General features: G+C 39.2%; 1 protein-coding gene across 1 annotated transcript; it reads right to left on the bottom strand.

Moving 5' to 3' along the window:
- Nucleotides 1-2,451: 2,451 nt before the first annotated feature.
- Nucleotides 2,452-16,338, bottom strand: dera (deoxyribose-phosphate aldolase (putative)). The gene is made up of 9 exons (XM_030046351.1): nt 16,186-16,338; nt 13,444-13,541; nt 11,866-12,013; nt 9,302-9,397; nt 8,773-8,907; nt 7,327-7,455; nt 4,873-4,985; nt 3,974-4,123; nt 2,452-3,006 (listed from the first exon to the last, which is right to left on the bottom strand). The coding sequence occupies exons 1-9, from the start codon at nt 16,214-16,216 to the stop codon at nt 2,950-2,952; spliced, it is 957 nt and encodes a 318-aa protein (XP_029902211.1). The 5' UTR covers nt 16,217-16,338; the 3' UTR covers nt 2,452-2,949.
- Between the last annotated feature and the right edge of the window lie 4,820 nt (nt 16,339-21,158).

Below are 21,158 nucleotides of genomic sequence, written 5' to 3'. Positions count from 1 at the left end.
ACAAACAGCAAATAAGGTACCATATCATTGGCACATTTTAAGTAAATGTTAGATTTATAGTTTTGCTAATTTTATTGATTTTCCTTATGTAAAAATTTGTTTTAAATGTTTAAATGGACTGGCACCTCAGGCAATTATATTTACACTGCAGGGCTGTAGCAGATCTACCACAGCAGCTTCAAATGTCAACTATAAAGTTTCATTCTGCAAAACTTCTTTTGGTCAGACAGCTTCTTCTGTGAAAGAAGCAAAGACCTGGAACTTGAAATTCTGATCTGATCCTTGAACTTAACTGCAAACTGCTTTACTTTTAAGGGGATGCCAAGTCCTGGTTAATTGAGCATCAGATTGTATTGATAGTTCTTTTTTTTATGTCTATTTCTATATTATTACTAGTTGGACTACTTATACTTATTACTAGTGCACATTGCACAGTTCATTTTGTTTCCTCTTTGTTATTTGTTTAACATTTTAATATTTTGATCTTTCTGTCATATAAGTCCTTCTATGGATTGGTATGTACAGTAGCCTGTTTGCCAAAATATTTCATTTGTGTATTCTTCACACATTACCAATTCCACATCAGTAAGGCAAAGCTGCATTCCTAGCTGTAAGTAAAACATTAACCAGCAAAAAAATTCTGATGTCACATATGGTTTGCCACTGCAGCTATACACTCACTCACGCACGCACACTCACGCACGCACAGGCGCACGCGCGCACACACACACACACTTCCATACAAACGCTGATTTAGTGAGAGCAAGCTCATCAGCACTGGGCAAACTTGATAAATTCTAGATTTGATGCATAAAAAAACTGCTTTGCCAACGGAATCTAGCTGTGGCTAAAATATTAAGCAGGAAAGAATATTTTTTTGTTACACACATACATGGAGCGAGCTAAGTAATTGTTGAGGAAGTGTTTGAGTTTGAGTGACTGGCCAAAGTGTGATTACCCCAATTCCATTACTCAGTTTATACTGTGACAATTCTGAGCTACAGTGACAAGGATTGTCAGTGTTTGAGTGTGTAAATGGTCCCGTAGCAGTCTACTGAGTCTCAGTGTGTGTGTGCTTATTTGATAGAGATCTATATGGATGGCCAGGGGTATCAATCCAATTCCAGCCTCGGTGCCTCTGTCTTATCAAGTGGCATTGTGCTGACCGATGGTCCAGATTTGAGATGATCTACATGCCTTTATGTAAGTGGGACTAATCCATCAAGACCCAGACAACAGGCGCTCACTCCATCATTTCAGTGCACACACCTCACAAAGCTTTTTCTTTCAGGTTTTTTTTTTTCTTTGTTTGCTTGTTTGTTTGTTTTTAAATCGATCCTAAAAAAATATTTTCATGCTATGTTGTGGAACAGTTTGTATCATATTTTACACTAAAAGTGGCATTATAAATTGTATTACTCCCCACAACAACAACAAAAAAAAAAACTCTAATATGATAGTATTATACGCAACTCAGACTCAAATTAAATCCTGCTCTTGCACTATAAAAATTAGTGTTGCAAATTCAGCCATGTATTTTATAGGTATACATAATGCTGTATACCTACAGTATAATGTCCTCTTCTTCAAGTGAATTTATTTAACTTATTTAGAACATCATCTGTCCTATATAGATATGTGTAACTGACACAGGCCTATCATACACACAAAAGTCCATTACATCATAATCTTCTTTAAAATGGTTGTTTCTTTAATAAGAGTCCCTTTGACCTTGCCAAGCCATTGCCTTCTCATTAGAAAATGAGCATGGCCTCATTCCCATCCCATTCACCAGTGTCCTGAAGTCGATCCCTCTCCTGTGAGTTTTCAACCCAACGCACTCCTATATTTTCTCCTGAAAGCTCATATCCCCTTCTTGCCGCAATTAATTCACTCATTTATCCTCTGTTTCAGTCAAGGTCAAGGCCTGTGATATCTTAATTAAAGAAGAAAAGAAAGGAGAAGAAAGTTTTCCATCCTCAAATTTGTGAGTTGTTCAATCAGATCATTTAAACTCACTTAACCCCTGATTAATCCCCAACATTCTCTGAGTTGGCAGCGCTTCCCACTAATGAAATTAAGAACAAAGGCAGCCTCCATAACATATTCAGCGCACATTGCTGGGACAGGTGGGAGACTTGAGCACTATCCACAGGAATCACACAGACGGCGGAAACCAAAGACATCCAGGATGTGATGGGAAGCTCTCAGACTCTCCAGAGGCCTATGTGTGCTACCTGCTCAACTTCTAACCAGGATACCATTTACAATTAAAATATAACAATGTGGTTGCCATGTGTTAAAGGGATAGTTCCCCCACTTTGAAAACTATGATAGTACACCCCACACACACACACACCCCATTTTTCAAGTCTGTTTTTTCCCCCCTAAATGGGTGACCAATCCCATTAAATTAACCACAGCTCACAAAAAAGTCAGCACAGAGGTTTCAATGTATTTTGACATTTATTGGTTTTTGTGAAGTACAGTGTCTTTTTCTGATAAGAGCTCCTGAAGTATTAAATTTAAATTAGAATAATTTGATTATCTAAATGAGAGAACACTGATAAAAAATATTTTCTTAACTCTTCATTTTCTCTAAGAAATCTTTGCAGTTTTTCCTGCTTCACTTAAAAGGAAGCAAACATGATGTAAGTAAGCATTTCCTTCATCATAACCGACAGATGGCTTCTTATGTCAACAAAATAGTGTAAAGGTGAAGCAGCTGTTTGCACATTTTTTAGTATGTATGTGTTTGTATATGAGTGCATTCATGCACTCTATGGCTAGGCAACCTATTTTCTCTTGTCATGTTAAATGGTCATTAATAAAGTCCACTGGATTCTGGAGTCCGGTATCAGGAGAGGCGTGCTGCCCTTAAGATTTAATGAACAGTGATCCCCTTGTCTGATGAACCTGTGGTTCTGTTTGGTCGGGATCTCCACAGCTTCATGCCATAGGGAGCTCGTGAAAGGCTGCATACTGCCCAGTCACGTAATGATAAATCTGTCAAAAAACAAACAAACAAACCCAAAACATTACATTTGAGTGAATTAAAGGTGTTATATGTATCCTTTTAACAGTCAATCAGCATCACATTATCTGTGATACCTTTGTATAATCAGTGTGCAAGTGAGAGCTTAGTGGAGAGCAAATGGTAGCCTCTATGGTAGTGATATTGCAAGTGCAACTAAAGATTTCAACATTTTGCATAAACCCTGTGGCTTTCTCTTTCCCTTCTAGCTCCCTGAAGAGGACATGTTGGAGATGTTTTTCTTGTTTTGTTCTGTTTTTTTTCCCATTGGCTTGTAGCTGTGTTTGCTTTGGAAGACCAGCGCCACCTTCCTGTTTTGTGCTATAAAGCAATCTTGAAGATTTTTTTAAAGATTTTTTTTTGGCACTTCTGCTTTATTTGACCATCACAGTTGAAAGAGAAAGGATGACACACAGCAAATGGCCCGAGGTTGGATTCGAACAGCCCTAACACATGGCACGTGCTCCCATCTGGTGAGCCACAAGGGCACCCCTTGCCTCCAAGTCTAACCCGGGGTTACACCATGTAAAATGCCATGGAGAAAGCTCAGGTCAGGTCTACTCACTCATGGTGTTGGCTGTTTACAATAATTACACTAATGTCTCAGAATTAATGAGCTAATTATTCATTGATGGTGAAAAGATATTTCAAGTTTCTGTGCCCTCTACTCTGTTTTAAAAGATTCTGAAAAAAATAAATAAAAATAGTCTAATTCAAATTAAGATCAGACCAAGTAAATGAAAAGGAACATGAAAAATGGTTACATAAATGCCTGTTTTTAGTGACACCTTGTTACATTCTGACAACGCCAAAAGTGCTGCTTTTAGTTATAATTGGCTATATTATGAGACATGTGCTAAAAGGGCCTCTACTCTCAAATATATATGTGCATGTGTGTGTGTGTGTGTGTGTGTGTGTGTGTGTGTGTTGGTTACCCACCTGCCTTTCAATGTCGGCCAGCAGGCTGCTGGCTCCCAGGCGGAACAGATGTGGGTGGAGCCAGTCATCACCCAGCTCTTCTTTCATTAGGGTGAGCCACACCAGCGCCTCCTTGGCCGTCCGGATCCCCCCTGCCGGCTTGAAGCCCACCTAAAGGGACAGGGGAAGGAGCAAAAATCCCAAACATGATCCAGCACATTATCCAGCAGTGCATAATACTACCTCAAATCACCCCATCCAGCTTTTTTGGAGTCTCTGTACTCCTTCAGTTTTTTTTTTTACTTGTTGATAATTTGGTCCTGGGCTCTAACAAACACAGCCTTCACCAACACTTCAGCAATTTCAAGAGACGATTAACATTTGAAGTACTCCCTTCCATCGTTTCCTGATATTTAGGGGATATCCAAATTGAAAGCAGTAGCTTTGATTCTTTGGCAGACCACTACTGCTCCTTGATTCCTCTGTCTCCACCATCTTTTCCTGAAAGGTTATACAGGCCCACTCTTGTAGTCATCACGGTTCCCACTTGAGGTCCTACTATTTTGTGGTTCCAGCTGGAACCAACTTTTTAGGTTCCAAACAATTTAGTTTTGGTCAAATATTGGGTCAAAACTACTCTGAGGGATCAAGCTCTGTCTAATTGCCATATATGAACCTAGTGGATAACTGTTATTTAGCTGTCGTATTTGACATTTTCCCATCCTGGAATTGAGCTGAATTAAGATTCTGTGCTCTTTGAAATCCTATGGCTGCAGCAGGGACACAGAATACAGTAAGGACAAGAAAATAATGACAGAATTTTACACACTTGATCTATAATCTGTGCCTCATCACACCATTTCTCCTTATCAACCAGGAAATATTCAGTTCCTACACAAAAGCATGTGTCACTTGTATACCTTGTGGCCTGTACACAGGAAGTAGTCACGGATGGCTCTCACCATCACTATGGCAACGGGGTAAGTAGCGTTGACAGCCTCCTTCCCCGTGGACGTCTTGATGAAGTCGGACCCTGTAAGGTTTAAAAAGGTGACATCTAGTCCTCAACACATCTCCACACAGAGCAGAGCAGTAATAAGGTCCAGCAGACATTTTCAAGCTGTAGTTATCAGTCTATATGCCAATATGCTTTCTATTCAGCTTCTCCACATTCAAACTGCTGCAGGAAGATTCAATGTGAAATGTGCTGCCAAAATAGTCAAGGTGATGCACCACACTAGGTGAGAATACTAGTGTGTAAGTGCTGAAAGGAGTCCAGACAGTGGATGGACAAGGCATTACTCTGAGAGAGTGCCCTGGCCAGACAAGAACATATGCTGCTGATGATGGCTAACAGAGGGCGGCTGCCTGCTCATCAATAAAAACCTTCATTTTTCCTGCCCTTCCTTCAGAGGCAATTATGTTTTATCAGCTTTCCTGATAAAAATAGAAGATGAAATGACGCTCTTTATAGATGAACCACAAACTGTGGACTGGTATAGAGCAAAAAAAATCATCCCTTCTGCCTCCCTGGTGTATAATGACTGTTCATTACTGAACAGAACAAGATGAACATTTTCCAGTTCATTAAAGACATGTTCTATGTATTTTTCCAGTCAGGTCTTTTTTCCACTCTCTCTCCCCCTCTTTCTCAAACTGGCATAATCCTTAAGATTCGTTATGGGGAGTCTTAATTACCAGATAATGGATAACGGTTATTAAACGCGGGTGGCGGTAATGAAGCTCTATTCATTTGCGTGGGCAGGGGGATACTGCCGGGGAACAGCAGAGTAAAATAGCCTGCATCGGAGATTAATAGGTGAAATTATCATTCAATTTCAGGAATCTCATACGCAATTCATAGGAACAAGGGGAGATTAAGGAGCGAGTGTGGCGACAAAAGCAATGCATTTTAATAATGATCTCTATCAGAGCCCCTGACAATTTGGTTCTGTAATCGGCTTATTATGTGATGGCTAGTTAAGCGTACAGTGTATGTGTGGGTGTGCATGTGAGAGGGAGAGCTCCTACTCATCAGGTTAGCCTGTTCAAATAGCAAGAGGAAGAAACTTGTGCAACAGCACCACAAGGTGGAGAACACTAGGAACTACACAGCTCAGTGGAGTAAGCAAATTCTGCCTGACTGTGATTGACAATCCAAATCCTGACTCTCATCCCAAATCTACCACCTTTATTAAACCAAATGCCCTTAACTGGATTTAATTCATTCATGCATGAATTATTCAATCATAAAATAATCTTTTTTTCTGATTTACTTGTGAGGGAGTATAAAATTATGTTAGCAAAAAAGAAAGAAAGAACTAAAGATTCAGCATTTTTTCTTTTCAAGGAGTTACAGACACCATGCATGTGTGGTATAAAAGTAACTAAGTAATTTCCAAACTAAAATCCCACAGCAACTGACTCAAACAGTACTTCCAAGGCTAGGTTTAGGGGTGTAAAGTCAGCATGCACAGGCATACCCAATCACACATAATTATGTATCATGTATAGTGCATCATGTATAGGTAAACCTACTCAGGTATATGTGAGTGGACTACAGTGTAACCCAGTGTAGTCACACGGTAAAACAATGGAAAAAGTGTATTACAGTGGAATTACATAACAATGTGCTAGAATAAAAGCATATTGAACCTAAGTGACTACTAACATATCCAAGTAAAAATGATAACATTATTTTATATACCGTATGCCACATTTCCTGCGTTAATAATAAACCAATGGCTGAATGCATATAAAAACCCGATAGGCAAAATGCTTCACATTTAAAGATTTGCACTGCATCTTTTACATTTGTTATTGATGTTTACAATTTAAAGCACTTACTATTTACTACTTTACTATTTAGTAGTCATCTGTTATTTATATTTATTTGTATTTATAATGTTACTGCTCCTTCTAAGTATAATGGCAGTAAAGTTTAATTAAATTGAATGATGTCACTACAGTGGACAGATGAATTTTCAGCCAGACAAACAACTAGAGTAAATATGTTATCAAAATCTGGATAAACCTATGAATTACATCTTATTTAGCTGAAAAACATGTTTTATTACCTGTCTGATTAACTTAGGATTAAAGAACTCAACAGATACTCCCCAGGTATCTCCCCTGCCCTGTGCCATTTGAATCAATTCATGATGTCACAGGTCAAAAAGACATGCTGTAAGGAAAATGTAGACAAGTCTTGGGTGAGTACACTCAGTGGTGGCTTGGACATGGTAACACCGATGTAGATGTTTAAAAGGCTTTTAAATGTTTGTCTGTAGTGGTCATCATGCACGAAAGGGTTCAAAATGGAAGCACGGTCAGTAAAGCCTGACTGTTACACAGGGAATGGTAGAGAGACTGACCAGCCATCATGGCCACCAGGCTGGCTTTGTAGACATTGGTGAAGGTCCCCAACTCCCCGATAGCCAAGATGGTCTTCATGTGGGCGTCACCACAAGCCTCTCGAAACTGACAGATCTCATCATACATGGCTGCAGAAAGAGACATAAAACACTCACTTGTACTATATTACTCAAAAACAGTATGTGAGTGCTGGCTTGATGGGAATTTGATAGAACAGTTGTTTCCTTGGTTAGGGTTAGGGAGCTCTCAGACTTGAAACAGCAAATATATCTAACTAAAAGTTGGATTCATTTACAGCTTCACTGGACGCTTCCATCCAACCTGACATGAATGACATGTTGCAAGAAAAGAAAAATGAACTGCAAAACAATGTGTTTCTATCAACTGGACTGAAATGAATAAATATGGTTCCTGAATTTAAAAGAAGAATCTGTGAGCCAAGGCTGCCCATTTATGACAAAATAATAATTGTGATTATTTTACTAAATATTTTGATTGTCTGTCTGTGACAGACAATGACTCTTATAATTCATCAATACACAGGACTTGATGTTATTATCCCCTGTGCTAATTTAAAAAACTCAAATACTGAAGACTGAGTACTCTTTAGTCTGGTTCACAGTCACGCATGATATTTGTTTTTCATCACCTAGTTTAAAACAAATCTTCAAATGACAATGATCTGCTTTTGGGAACAAGAAAAAAACACTGTAGGACTTCCTTTGTTAACACTGGAATGACTTGACTCTTTGATCATATTATGTTTCTGCCTGCTTCTCTATTTTGACCTCTATCTTGGGCACATGGTACCTGTTGGGCATGCAAAAGTTGTGACTGGCAAAAGATAATAATTTTCTACTGTTAAATGTTAAACAAAAAGGCAAAAATGCCAAAAACAAATAAAAACAGAATCAATCAAATTTAGAAGTTACATGGCAACAATGTAGACCTGGAAAATAGTTCCAGTGAACTTGATCTACTTTGTAACTCAAACAGTTATGAAAATTCAGCAGTCACCATTCAAAACCTATTAGACCACAGTTTCCTTATTTGATACTCTCTAAAGCATGTTTCTAACTTGCTCATATTTCAGTTAGAACTATGTTTTTGAGAGCCATACTGTAAACATAAGAGGATGATCTGGCTTCTACAGCGGAGCTCCTGGTGAACCTGTGTGGCAGAATTTAGATTTATGTAGAGCTCAGGAACATAGGCAGGCAAATGTTTTACTGAACTTCCCACAAATCTTAATATATATCTATAGATATAGATATAGATAGGTAGATATACAGATCTAGACAGATATAGATATAGATATATAGATATGTTATTACATACTTGCTATGAAAATTATCATCTCATAGTGAACACTTCATGTGAATTTTGGGGGATGTTTGACTGAGGGGAACATTCTTGTCTACATCTTGCAGCCATGCTCAGCCTACCTTCCCACTGTCCTGTGAGGGCGAGAGTCCTGTTGATGACAATGTCGATCTCGGTGGCACCATCAACCACAGCCATGCGGACTTCCTCCAGGCGGGTCTTCAGTGGTGTCTGGCCTGCCGGGAAACCTGTGGCCACTGGAACCGGAAGCAGTAGGGATGAAAACATAGTGTCAACCAAGTTTAAGTACAAAGTCTTCTTAGGAATCCAAGCACAAAGTGCTGACAGCCTATTGTTAGTGGTTTGATTATTTTCATTCTGGAAAAAGTTTTGTTGGCGAATCCTAGTCTCCTCATAGTTTTAGTGAACAACATGAACATTGTGCTGGAGCCCTTACCATCTGTGGTCAGAACGGCAACCTCCACACATGCACACATATGGGCACATACTGTATATATTAATCAATTTATTTATCTACATCTACATTGAGATATAGATAGATATAGATCTCTTCTTTTATAGATCATTACGCATTTCTGCCATGGAGGAGCAGTAAATAACTGTAAGTGTGATCTGATGTCACAGAAGTACCTGAGGCAACAGGAAGGCTGGAATTGGCTGCTTTCAGTGATTTGACAGCGTCTGCCACACGAGATGGATATACACAGACTGCAGCAGTGGTCACTCCTGGGAGTCAAGACAGATAGAAGCTGTGAACAAGAAACCAACCATGTGACAAACCAGTGTGTCGCCCTCCACAGGCTGAGACACTCTGGACTGAACAGGTGCTCTGAGGTCTTCCCTCAGTCTAGCCAGAGGACCAGTGCTAGGCTGGCAAGATCAAAATCATTACTTCTGATTTTTGACTCGAAAAGTTGCACCCTCAGATACTATTGCACAGCTATATGTCATCTGTCCATGATGGTTTCTACAGATTTTTATGGTTTAGCTTGCTGACTGGAGAAAAGTGTTTTACCAATGAGAAAACAAGAAGAGACCACAGTCTGCCCGTCACTTTTCCTGTTGTTGTTGTCAAAGTACTAAGAATGGATAATGAATTTTAATGAAGAGAAGATAGTAAGGATTTCTCCTGGGTTTCTGTGTATGTGATATTGCTGAACCATATGGTAAAAAAAAAAAAAAAAAAAAAAAGGAAAATCATATTGCAATTAATTTCACAGATACTGTGAATGTAGTACGATTTACGATTTTATTGAGAATGATAAGTTTGGTGTGACTGTGTTCCGGCGTCAACTTGCAGTTGTTGAACGTGACGTCAGTGCCGCTACTCCGCACACTTGTTGATCAGAACTGATAGCGAGAGGATCAATAAAGATGCTGAAGGCAAAACGCTCCAAGGTTTGGCTACATTTCACGTCTAAGGAGGATGCAGACTCTGCAACATGCAACAGACGCCTTAAAGCAACGTCATGCAAGAGAGGTAACACGTCGAATTTAGTGAAACATCTGACACACATGGAGTTTATTTAAAAGCCCAACAATGCTCCGTGTTTGATAATCTACGTCAGCGGTCCACAACTACAGGTCCGCGGATCCCGAGCGGGCCGTGCAGCCCGACTGTAACCCCCCCCCCTCCCCCGCAGTTGCACACAAATGGCACGAGTTTTTTAGTACCATATGTTACTTGTATTTATATTGTTTAAATATTTAAGTTAATATTGTGTTCAATATTAACCCTACTGCAGAGACCCTATTTTAGATTTGGATGGTGAGGTGGAAAATAAGTCACATAAGCTGTTATTCTTTGTGTTGCTTGCTGCTGTAGCCTGCCAGTGTTTTCATGAATCATGATTGTGCTGGTGTTACCCCCGGCCCCTTGAACTTTGTCTTTGATATTTAATATCATTAAAAAACATGGTTTTTAAACATTCTTTTCACATCTTTATTTTTTTACACCAAATTAAATATAAGAGTATCGATAAGGGTATCGATAAGTACCGGCATCGATAAGCGGTATTGGTATAAGTATCCTAACAATATACATCCCTATTCTTATGTCACACATTTTCTTTGTCAGACATTTTACCTTCATAACAAATTGTACTTCTTACTATTTATTTGTTCGCCTTTAGGCAAAAACATCTTATTTACAACTTATTTTTGTTACTATTATGTGCTTGCCTTTAGGCAAACACATCTTATTCTCTTTCATACTAGTTATGCGCTGGCCTTTAGGTAAACACATCTCATTCTCTTGCATAAAAAAAAAAAAAAAAACTATGCACATAGAGCAGCAGGCACATTCAAAATTTCTGCTGAAATACTCTAGTTATGTGCAAAGCAGACACATATTACTATTCTGCATACTTATTATTATTATTATTATTATTATCATTATTTGTAGGCTCCAGGTTGTCAGGCCTGAGGAGACAGACACCAGAACGCAACAACTGACCTTTCTCATTCCTAACTGACCAGAGGCAGCTGACCCACTTTGCCAGCCCTCTGCCTCATAGACATTACATCTGAAACCCAAAAATTCAGGACGGAGGCAGAAAAACACACTTTTTTAACTCACTCCTGTTCTGACATTTTTGAGACTATGCATACAATATTTGCACAATTTGGCAATCAAAGCCTTGTTTCTGCTCATATATTTTATTTTCCAATAGGACTTCTAATAATTGATATATAAGTATTTGTCTGACCATTACTTTCAGCAGAAGGTCTTACAACTGCCGCTGCCACTCAGTAACTTATGCTCTGAACTTTCTAGGACATTACATCTGTCTCTGGACAGATAATGACAACTAGCCAATGACCTGCCTGTTATTGGCTAGCTGACACAGGCAGGACCAGGGGTACACACACAGCACTTGGCCATATTAAGATTTCAGTAATATTTTAATCAACTGTTCAGCCCTTGTGTGTGAAGGCATCTGTTGCAGGAGCTCTTTTTTTGTTTCAGTGGAAAAGGAGTACCAAGCCACTCCTTAACCCAAAGGATTAAATCATCTCTTTGAATCTCATATTTATCATCTCCATCACAACAACAAGCAGGCGAACTGACAGACAGACAAAACATACCGGCCATATTTGTTAAGTCTAGGTTTTCAGCAGGGTCTAGCTGAAGTGAACATCCTCACTGAAACCCTATCTCTAGCGCCTGGCAGCAGCTATGGTAAGCAGCAGACCTTTGTCATGCATATCCATGCTCTTGAGGAGGTCATATCGAACAGGCTGGATGGCTTTCAGACACAGCCGATGGACGTTGGATGGTGTATCATCTCCAGCGAGAGTCGTCAGGTCGATACATGTAACAGCCTTTAGCAGCCAGGCAGCCTGGAGGAGACATGACATATGGTGATGCGACTGCAAAAACACGGAGGCAAATACTCTTTAAACTCTTTGAAATTCTCAGGGCCTGACTTTCAGTGTGGGATTGTGGGTATTGTGCATAATTTCATTGATTCCTGCAAGTCTAGCACTTTAAATGCAGGAAATTCCTGCACACATTTACACGCATTGTGAGGGGGATTCTCATGCTTATTACTCAAAGGTCCACATCAGATTTTTATTCAAGTTCAGACATTTGGAATGACTGGAAAAAACAAATTAACATTTAATCAACTCACTTCTAACTTTTAAGCAGCATACAGACAAGTTCAAGACAGTCAAGACTGTCAAAGTACATTCCGGCCTAGTAGGAAAAATGAAACTGCGCAACTCATCTCCTCTCTGTCTCTGTCTCTCCCGACTCTCACTATCAAATAATGTAGAAATGCAAGAAAAAAAGAAAAACTTTCATTCGTTCAGGATGAAACCAAGTATTTTGAGTAAGCCCATGTTCTTCCCTCTAATGACACACTCTTATTGACAAGAACCACGATATTTAAAACATGAAATGTTAATAACATGTTAATACTCATTTAATAATATCATGTAACTAATCCAACAACTGTTAAATATTTTCTGCTTCTTTCTGTTTGCACTTTGTTTCACTACCCCTACACCACACACACACCTGACTCTCTCTATTCTCTATTCTGAGTGTAATTCATTTGCCAAAAAAGACCAAATGCATAATAAATGAAGTTAAAGATCAATATGATTGATAGCTTTTTTTTTTTTCAAATTTTCTATAGATAGCACAATAATATCATTATTGTGGATTCTTTTGGCCACAATAATCATCTGGTGAAAATCCCTACTATGAACATACCCTTTAACTGTATCTATGCACTTTTATAGATGAAGCCCCATGTGTTTAGCAGAGAAAATAAAATTCATAAAATTAAATTAAGTAAAAGCCTTCAACAACTAGCTATATGTCCAATAACTATCAGTGGTCTATCAATCAGCAACAGAGAGCAGCAAAACAGGCATATTTTACTAAGAATATGTTGCACACTATTACTTCATCATATTCATTCATATTCATTTCAACAGCATTATCAATTATATGAAACAAAGGCAATGTTCAACTCTCAACTGAAGCTAAAATATACCTTTCTTGGTTACCTAAATAATGGGTAAATAAATTAGAATTGGCATTTTTGGAACATCTGAACTAGACAACAAGCATTTTCTATTTGTGGATGTGAAATGAAAATAAAAGATTTCTTTTCTATGCCTTGGTAAAAGGGATATGTTTCTACTATTACTCAGCAACTTCTTCATAACCTACTTGTTCCACATAGAGTTTACAAAATGGGTCATGTTCCAGAATACTTCTCCCACATAATGGATGCAAGCTGACCCAAGGCTGGTACCTGCCACTGTTTCTTGGCCAGCTTACGTCCTTGGATGTGCTGTGCTCTTTTCAGGACGGCCTGGGTATTGACTCTCACCTTGGACACCCACTCCAGGTCTGACAGAGACAACAGACAAAGTTAGAGGAAGGAAAGGCAGCAGCTTCATTTTGTGTCTGTGGTGGGTTATTTTCAACAACATTTAATAAAGGAACAATTCACCCATTTTGTAAAATTTTCATATTATTTCTCTCCACCCTAGCTTTTATGCAGCACAATTGGTGATACTCTCATTGATACTGATCACTGATTAGTTCCTTCTCTTTGCTTGGAGGTGGGGTGATCAGTGAAATCACCTGATGGAGTTTTCGGTTGGAATGAAAACCTGCAGCCTCTCGGCCCTCCGTGGCACTAGTTTGACACCCCTGGTATAGAGCTTTGGGACATCCAAGGCAGGTTTATTTTTGTCAAAGTTGCTTAAATGAGGTGTGGTCATATAGTTTAATACCTGCACTGATCTGAAAAGTCTACATGTCTTTGATTGCGCCCAATTACTGGTGGGAAACTGCAACAACAGAAGCCAGCTTCAATGTTGTCTCTAAACAACACTGCATTTCTGCATTGTTTGCTCAGAAAATCAAAACCAGAGGACACACTAAGCAAACATTGTGAAGAAGAAGGTGTAGATTTGGCTGCCTCTTCCTTTAAAATCAAATGGTGGCAGTTACTCTGGCACCATTCCTCCCTGTTGCACTCAGAGACCCACACATAACATAATGTACACCTCTGCCAGAATATTGACCCTGTAGAGAAAAAGAAAAAAAAACTGTTGAACAAACTGAATCCAGAGGTCCATGACTTCTAAACCCAGGCACAAACAACCAGAGCAGCAGAGAGTGTAAGGTAGGGTGATAACCTGAGTTCCAAAGAACAGACACATTGAGTAACATTGTGGTCAGTGGTGATGGTACACATGCAATATAGCAAATGGGCTAAAACATGCAAACAGCTAGACTGTAATTAAAAACACTTCTGTCAGTGTTCTGAAAGCCATTTAACACACTGCATTCCTGGTTTGTAAAAAAAAAATGCATACAGTACATCACCTTTGGACTGACAAACCATTACAATATCAGCAGTAATATTGCCACCATTGTTTATGCACTGCATGTTCAGCAGAACAGACCAGAGTGGTTATGTTAGCCGGACTGCCACACAAATAACTGCCATCACCAATTTCACAGACATTTTTGTGTTATTCACGCCATCATGGCACCTAATGATTCGCCTATGCATAGTCAAATGAATGTTTACTGTTTACTGCTGTACTGTTGCTAATGTTCTGCAGATAGACAGAGAGGTTCAAACAGCAATCACATGATCAGGGTCATGAGTCCTGAATTTACCAGTTAGGAGGGCTTCTAACTGCTTGTGGTCACAGCATGACAGCATCATGTGCACTTCATCACTATGCACTGTGCAGTAGATTACAACACAATGTGTTACAGCGGGGGTTTTCTAACTTTTTCATGTTCTGGACCCCCAAGTAACTCTGATATGAAAAAAATGTTGGTTTAAGTTCATTATGGATTGTCTAAGTATCATTCTGGTCAAATAATTTCAAAGTCGTTAGATAAAAACATTATGTTAAAATAATCACTGGTACAAATTTTTATGTGTCATAGAGGATGTCTGAATTAACCATATGAAATCTGTGCAAATTCACTAAATTTCTTTCAAGAACATGAGAAAATAACAGTAATAAGCAAATTAGTAATAGATAGATAGATAGACAGATAGATAGATAGATAGATAGATAATTTAAAAAATGAAAAATTAAAGTTCCCATGAAATCCACAACGCTCAACCTGAAAATTAGCAATAGATTAAAAATAATACTAATAATAATAATAATAATTACAAACAGTGATCAGTGATGCTTGACTATAAATTACAATTACAATTATTTTTTTTACTGAAGAAGAGATAAAAGTACCGGTGTAAAATCTTGTTGTATGTAAACAGTAACACATGTCAACCTTTTACTTAATTACTAAATGTAAAGTACATTATGTGGCACTGCACATTTTAGAAGCAATGCTGAGCATTTCAACTAACATTAAAAATAACTGATAGTATTTTTTCTAGCCCTCTACCCTTGAGTAAAGTATGTTGCAGCCTGACAGTATAGTTTACAGTGTTGTTAATGTACACCTGAGCTGTTTCAGCCGAGCAGAGCTGGCATGAAGCAGCAGGTGAGCCCAGGTGTGATGTGACATGAGGAGTCCAGTGAGAGCAGGACCACGTCGTTACTAACACCTGTGTCTACCTGCTATTCAGTGGCTATTGTGCAAAACGAACAACAGTTTCTATCACAATATTATAACTGGACTTTACATTATGACAGCATGGCACAGTGTGGCGCTGCAGTTGGACCAATGCCTCAGTGTGAGGTCAGTTACCTGAGACATGTTACTCATTAAATGGACAGGTGGACCGGGGAGTGACTCATTACTGGTTAGGAGCTACAAAGCAGTCTGCTCTGCTCCGTGTCTTTAAACATGAATCAGTGGAAAGTGGCGATAGCTGCAACCAAAATATTGCTATATAGAAAATGAGCTATTTCTGTCAAGCAGCAATATGGCAAAGTCAGGTAACGGCAAGTGCTCCTGAAGGAGCACACGTGTTTTGCTCTCGACCAAGCACTAGCTGGACAAGAGTTCAACCTTAATGCACACATATGACTAAAGACATTTGTCTTACCAAGCTTCATTCCCGGGTTCCTAGCAGACATGTCTCAGAAGAGGTTAGCTGTCCACTTCCTCAAACAAACACAAGTAGCCGTCGCGTCGCAGCAAGTTGCCCACACTTCCTACCTCCACAGGCAGTTGACACGCCTCTTCCTGACTGCAACAAAGATCGTTAGTAGGAAGTAAGACCACTCACTCCGCAAAAGCAACACACAAAATTCCTTCAGTGAACAAAACAATGCACTATCGCACAAATGTAGATAACAATGTAGTTTTTTAATTATATTATTTGATGTAATGATAAATATACAATTTTAGGACTTAGGTATAACTCAGGGAAACCACTCTGTAAACCACTGCAATTTTCAGGTGACTAACAAGAGAAATACGTTGGCACTGCCTGCGTGTTTTTCCTTCTCTGGTTGTCAGACCTTAGGCTGCAACATAGAAAACGTTACAAATCTGTTCATGCATCCTTTCCTTCTAACATACGGGGCAATTCCTTATTTTAAGGGATGGGTGGCAACTTGTGGCTAGCTTCCGTTGTCTTCACTTCCCCCTGTCATGTTTCATGAACCTTTGAGGCACATGCAAACTGAGGACCAGCATGGAGAGCTGAGACCACACAAGAAGGAGGCAGGAGGCTAAAATTTTTTGTCATTTTGAGGTAAGTTTTTTTAGTAATTTCTCGCTGGTTTCCTATGCTTTTGAAAGACATCAAATTAATTTGCTCAAGTTTCAAAGGATTGAATTTAAAAACACAAAATCTGACACCAATCCATCATCACTGATCTGGTGTTTAAATACATCATTTTAATTGTAATTATGTTTAAAATGTTATGTAACAAGATAAATTACAAGAATACTATATGTGTTTATTATTATTATAGTTATATTAATAATCACATATAGTATTCTTGTATCTTGTAAGATAATTATCAGGTAGTTTTTACCAATTTTGTGGTAATTTTCCTGTAATTTCTTGCTCCTTTTTGTTTTACTAATGTTCTTGTTTATTACTAATTGGCTAATTTGCCATTTTCCCTATGTTGCTGAAAGGTTCCAAAGGGTTAATCTGGTTCCCTGAACCTTTGATACCCTGTGCTTGAGGCTCCCTTCACTAAAAATGAATTAATCAAGAATATAAAATCAAATGTGAAAGCAGGAGAATGCTGTCATGTTACAAGTGGAAGAATGTTAGTTGGGGCGAAGTCCACCTCAGTGGCAGAAGGCTAACAGTTAGCATTTGGAGCATCCAGCCAGTATCCAGCACTCAGTAACAATGAGAGGAAGATAGCACCACTACTGTCCTACATAGGAGCTAGGAGGGAAGTGAAATTAAAATAACAAAATACAATAAAATAAAATAAAATAAAAAATAAAAATGTGTGAACTATCCCTTTAAGTAACCTCAAAACATTCACTGCAGACTCTGGCTCACTTGTGGCTCCTGGAAAGACAGTCATAGTAATACCTCTTTACTTTACTTTCTTCTTTGACTTCCCGCCCATCTGTCCAGACCAATCAGCATTCAGCTCATAAGTTTCTACATACACTGTAGAGATGGGATTTATGGCTCTTTGAAGGGAGCTGGATCTTGAGGATCTGTTCCATTCAAAGAGCCATTCAAAAGACTGGCTCATTTTTATATTTATTTATTTTTAACCCATTAAGACCTAAACATTCCACATGAGACTAACAGGATGGTATCAGACTGTACTGGATGCTAAGAAGGTGTGGGTTAATATTTCGATCAGAATCATTCAAGCTTAGACATCCCATATATATTCTATTGGTGGGATATCTGAGTTTGAATTATCCCAAATAATGATAATTTCATTTGGCAATAGTCTGTGTGGACATGTTGTAAATATTCAACAGGGTGGCGCAGTGCCACATCCCTCTGCTTTGACAATAAGATCACTATTTTGGATTTACCCTTTGTATTAAATGGGTGTGTGTGTGTGTGTGTGTGTGTGTAAATAAACCTTGAGTTAATGTTATCCATGCAATACCTAAAAAAGCTAAGCAGGGTACAACGAATTCCCATGTAAAACAGCTTTTACTTTTAGTGCAAAATAGAACAAGAACAAACCTTGCAATATGTCGTGCAAATTTTAGTCTTTCTTTAGAAATTCACGATAACGTGTATCAAATGAGAAAACGAGGAGATTATAAAAATATGTAACACTATCCAATACGTTTATAAAACTAAACAAGATTTCAACTTCAAATATTAGAATGGAACGATATCAGTGCAAATTTTAAGAACATTTTGGATTGAAAACTCACAATAATAATACTAATGTTGTACACCTGAGCTGCTTTGACCAAAACAGGAGTTCAGCTCCTTGACTTAGCTTACTTTCTGTAAACAATAAAATAAAGTGTAAACTAAAAAAAAAAAAAAAAAAAAAAAAAGGCACCTCTGAAATAATACTGCAGTCCCATGCTTTATGACTTCTTCTGCCTCTCCTTGTCCTTTGGCAGATTGGCATTGAGGGAGACAAGCGATCTCACTTTTGTGGAAAAAACAAAGAAATTGGGAACTGGCTCGTTCATTTCAAAGAGCCAGATCACTTGTTCACTTCAAAGAGCCGTTCAAAAGAATCGACTCGTTCACGAACGACCCATCACTAATACACTGAACTTTGATACACTGAAAAACTGGACAAGGGACATTTTGACCAGAGCTAACTAAATACCACTTTCACAGTGAATTATAGTTCATGTTTGCAGTAATGAGATTTTTAATAATAAATATACAAGGTACTTTTTTTGACTGTTTATGCCTCCTCTTCCTCTGAGCAGCACAGCAGGGACTTCTTATTGCAATGCTTTGGGATATATAAGAATAGAGCAACATGCCTGTATTGCTGTGATTCATATCTGAAACATAGCTTTTGCCAAAACAAAACCACAAATCTTCCTGACAAGAAGACAACATGACTTTTCCATCCCACGCTCATGGTTTACCCAGAAGCAATAGGTGTCATCTAAAGTATGAATAAAATACCAGCGCTATAATCACAGGGTGACTCATTTTATTAGCAAAACAAACGGTATGTCTTTTTTTCCACTTCCTAGAAGCAGTTGTGATGAATGAGAAAGAACGCAGGCTTAAAATGCCTGTGCTGATTCCAGTTAAAAAGTCTCTGTACCCATTCACCATTGATAATGCGTTCTGAAGTCTTTAATATGAGCACACTGTCCGGCACTAACAACTCGCTCTATCTTAATAATCCAATGCAGAGAGGCTTCACATTCTAGCCAATAAGACAGCTGGTGTGTACGGATAGGCTGTCTCTCTGCAAGTAGTTATCCAGCTTGCAAGACTTGACCCTGGCAAGGTTTTACATGCTTGAGTAATTGTTGCATACCAGAGTTATGCAGAGGCACATAGGAGCTGTGGCTGGGAGAGTTGAGTCCTGAGCCAAACCCTGCCCTGTTACCATGGAGCTTCTCCACAATATTATGGAGCCATATGTTAGGGAGAGCATGTAATGTTATATAGTCTTTGTGAAAATCTATAAGAAGGGGGCTACAGTATTCATTTCACTGGTTTTCTGCTTCAGATTGCATGGTGTAGAGGAGGTTAGACGTTGTGTGTGTGCGGTCCTGAGCTTGATTCTTTGACACACATGACAGTGGAAATACACACAGGTAGTCATCGTTAAAATTCTCCAAAATGTCATAAACAGTAGGCATCTGAAAAATGAACTCTTGTCACAAGGAAATAGATGTTACTCATCCAAATCGCTCTCTCTGCAAAAGTTGTATCTTTTTGTCCAGAGAACAAATCAAGGTTTATTTATTGATAATGCTCCCTCTTTTTCTTTAAAGGTGTGAAGCAAGCATATTAGGAATGAAAAGTATAGCAATACAACAGAGCAGTTGTCCCAAGTTTTACACTAGATGTCAGTATAACTCTAGGATTTTGCAAATAGTGCACCTTGCGCTGCTACTCCTTTTCCCCAAGCAAAAAGGGCACAGGAGGAACAGGGATCTGGTAAACAAACTCCACATTTCCACAGGATGAACAGCAGAGGAATGATTAGATGTGTAAATAATCCAGTCAGTGATGAACCAAGGTCCACCAAGCTCGCAGGGTGTGTGAATCTCTGGTGTCCTGTGAGTTTTGTTTTGTCATGAGACACAGGGGATGGAATTCCCCCAAAACCAGCTTCAGGTTACAGCGTTGGCTTTTTTTTTTTTTTTCAAGGAAGGAAAACTTTCTCTGCCATCTTGAAACATCTACAGGTCATAACGGCATTTCAATCTCATTTTTCATGAAATCCGCAGAGGATGCCCCCTCCCCCCTGCAGTTGACTCATCTTACTGTTCAGCTGCCAAAGAATTCGCAGATGCTTTTCTGAATAGCAGCGCATGTCTTTGCCTCTTGCAGAAATGTGAATGGTGCAAAGTTCCTCCACCGACCAGTGGTTTTTAAGCGCCAAGTGGAAAAGGGAGGTTCCTCGCCGATGCGGTTCAGTCAGCCCTCCGAGTCTGCGCTTCATTAAACTGAGGTCATTTACAAAGCCAAGGAGGAGGGGAGGGGAAGGTACAGAGAGGAGGGGAAGCAGAGGCAAACCGAAGCTAAAATGAGTCACGGCGGGGGGAAGAGGAGAGGAGAGGAGGGGAAATGGTTCCTCGATGACTGGCTCCCGCTCGAGGTGACGAGGCACTGAGTCACAGCGGCTCCAGCAGCCGCGGACGGAGCTGGAAGTGACTCAGTGGCCCGCTGTCCCGCCGCCGCACGGCCGCCGCGTGCCCCGCCAGGCCCGCTCCCACGGACCAGCTCCAGCTCCAGTCATGTTTCAGCTGGAGCTCTCTGAAAGCCACGAGCTGCGCTTCTCTCTGCTTTGGTTCCAGCCTCTTAACAAAATACACTTAATTTATTTTTTAGTTTCATTTTTGTGAAATTTCTTTTTCTTTTTTTTTTTTTTTCTTTTTTTAATTTTGTACCAGTTTAATGGTTCATGTCAT

The sequence above is a fragment of the Myripristis murdjan genome, chromosome 23, assembly GCF_902150065.1.
Source record: "Myripristis murdjan chromosome 23, fMyrMur1.1, whole genome shotgun sequence".
Taxonomy (NCBI): Eukaryota; Metazoa; Chordata; class Actinopteri; order Holocentriformes; family Holocentridae; genus Myripristis; species Myripristis murdjan.
The sequence above is the reverse complement of the archived record's forward strand: the minus strand, read 5'-3'. Positions and strand labels throughout refer to the sequence as shown.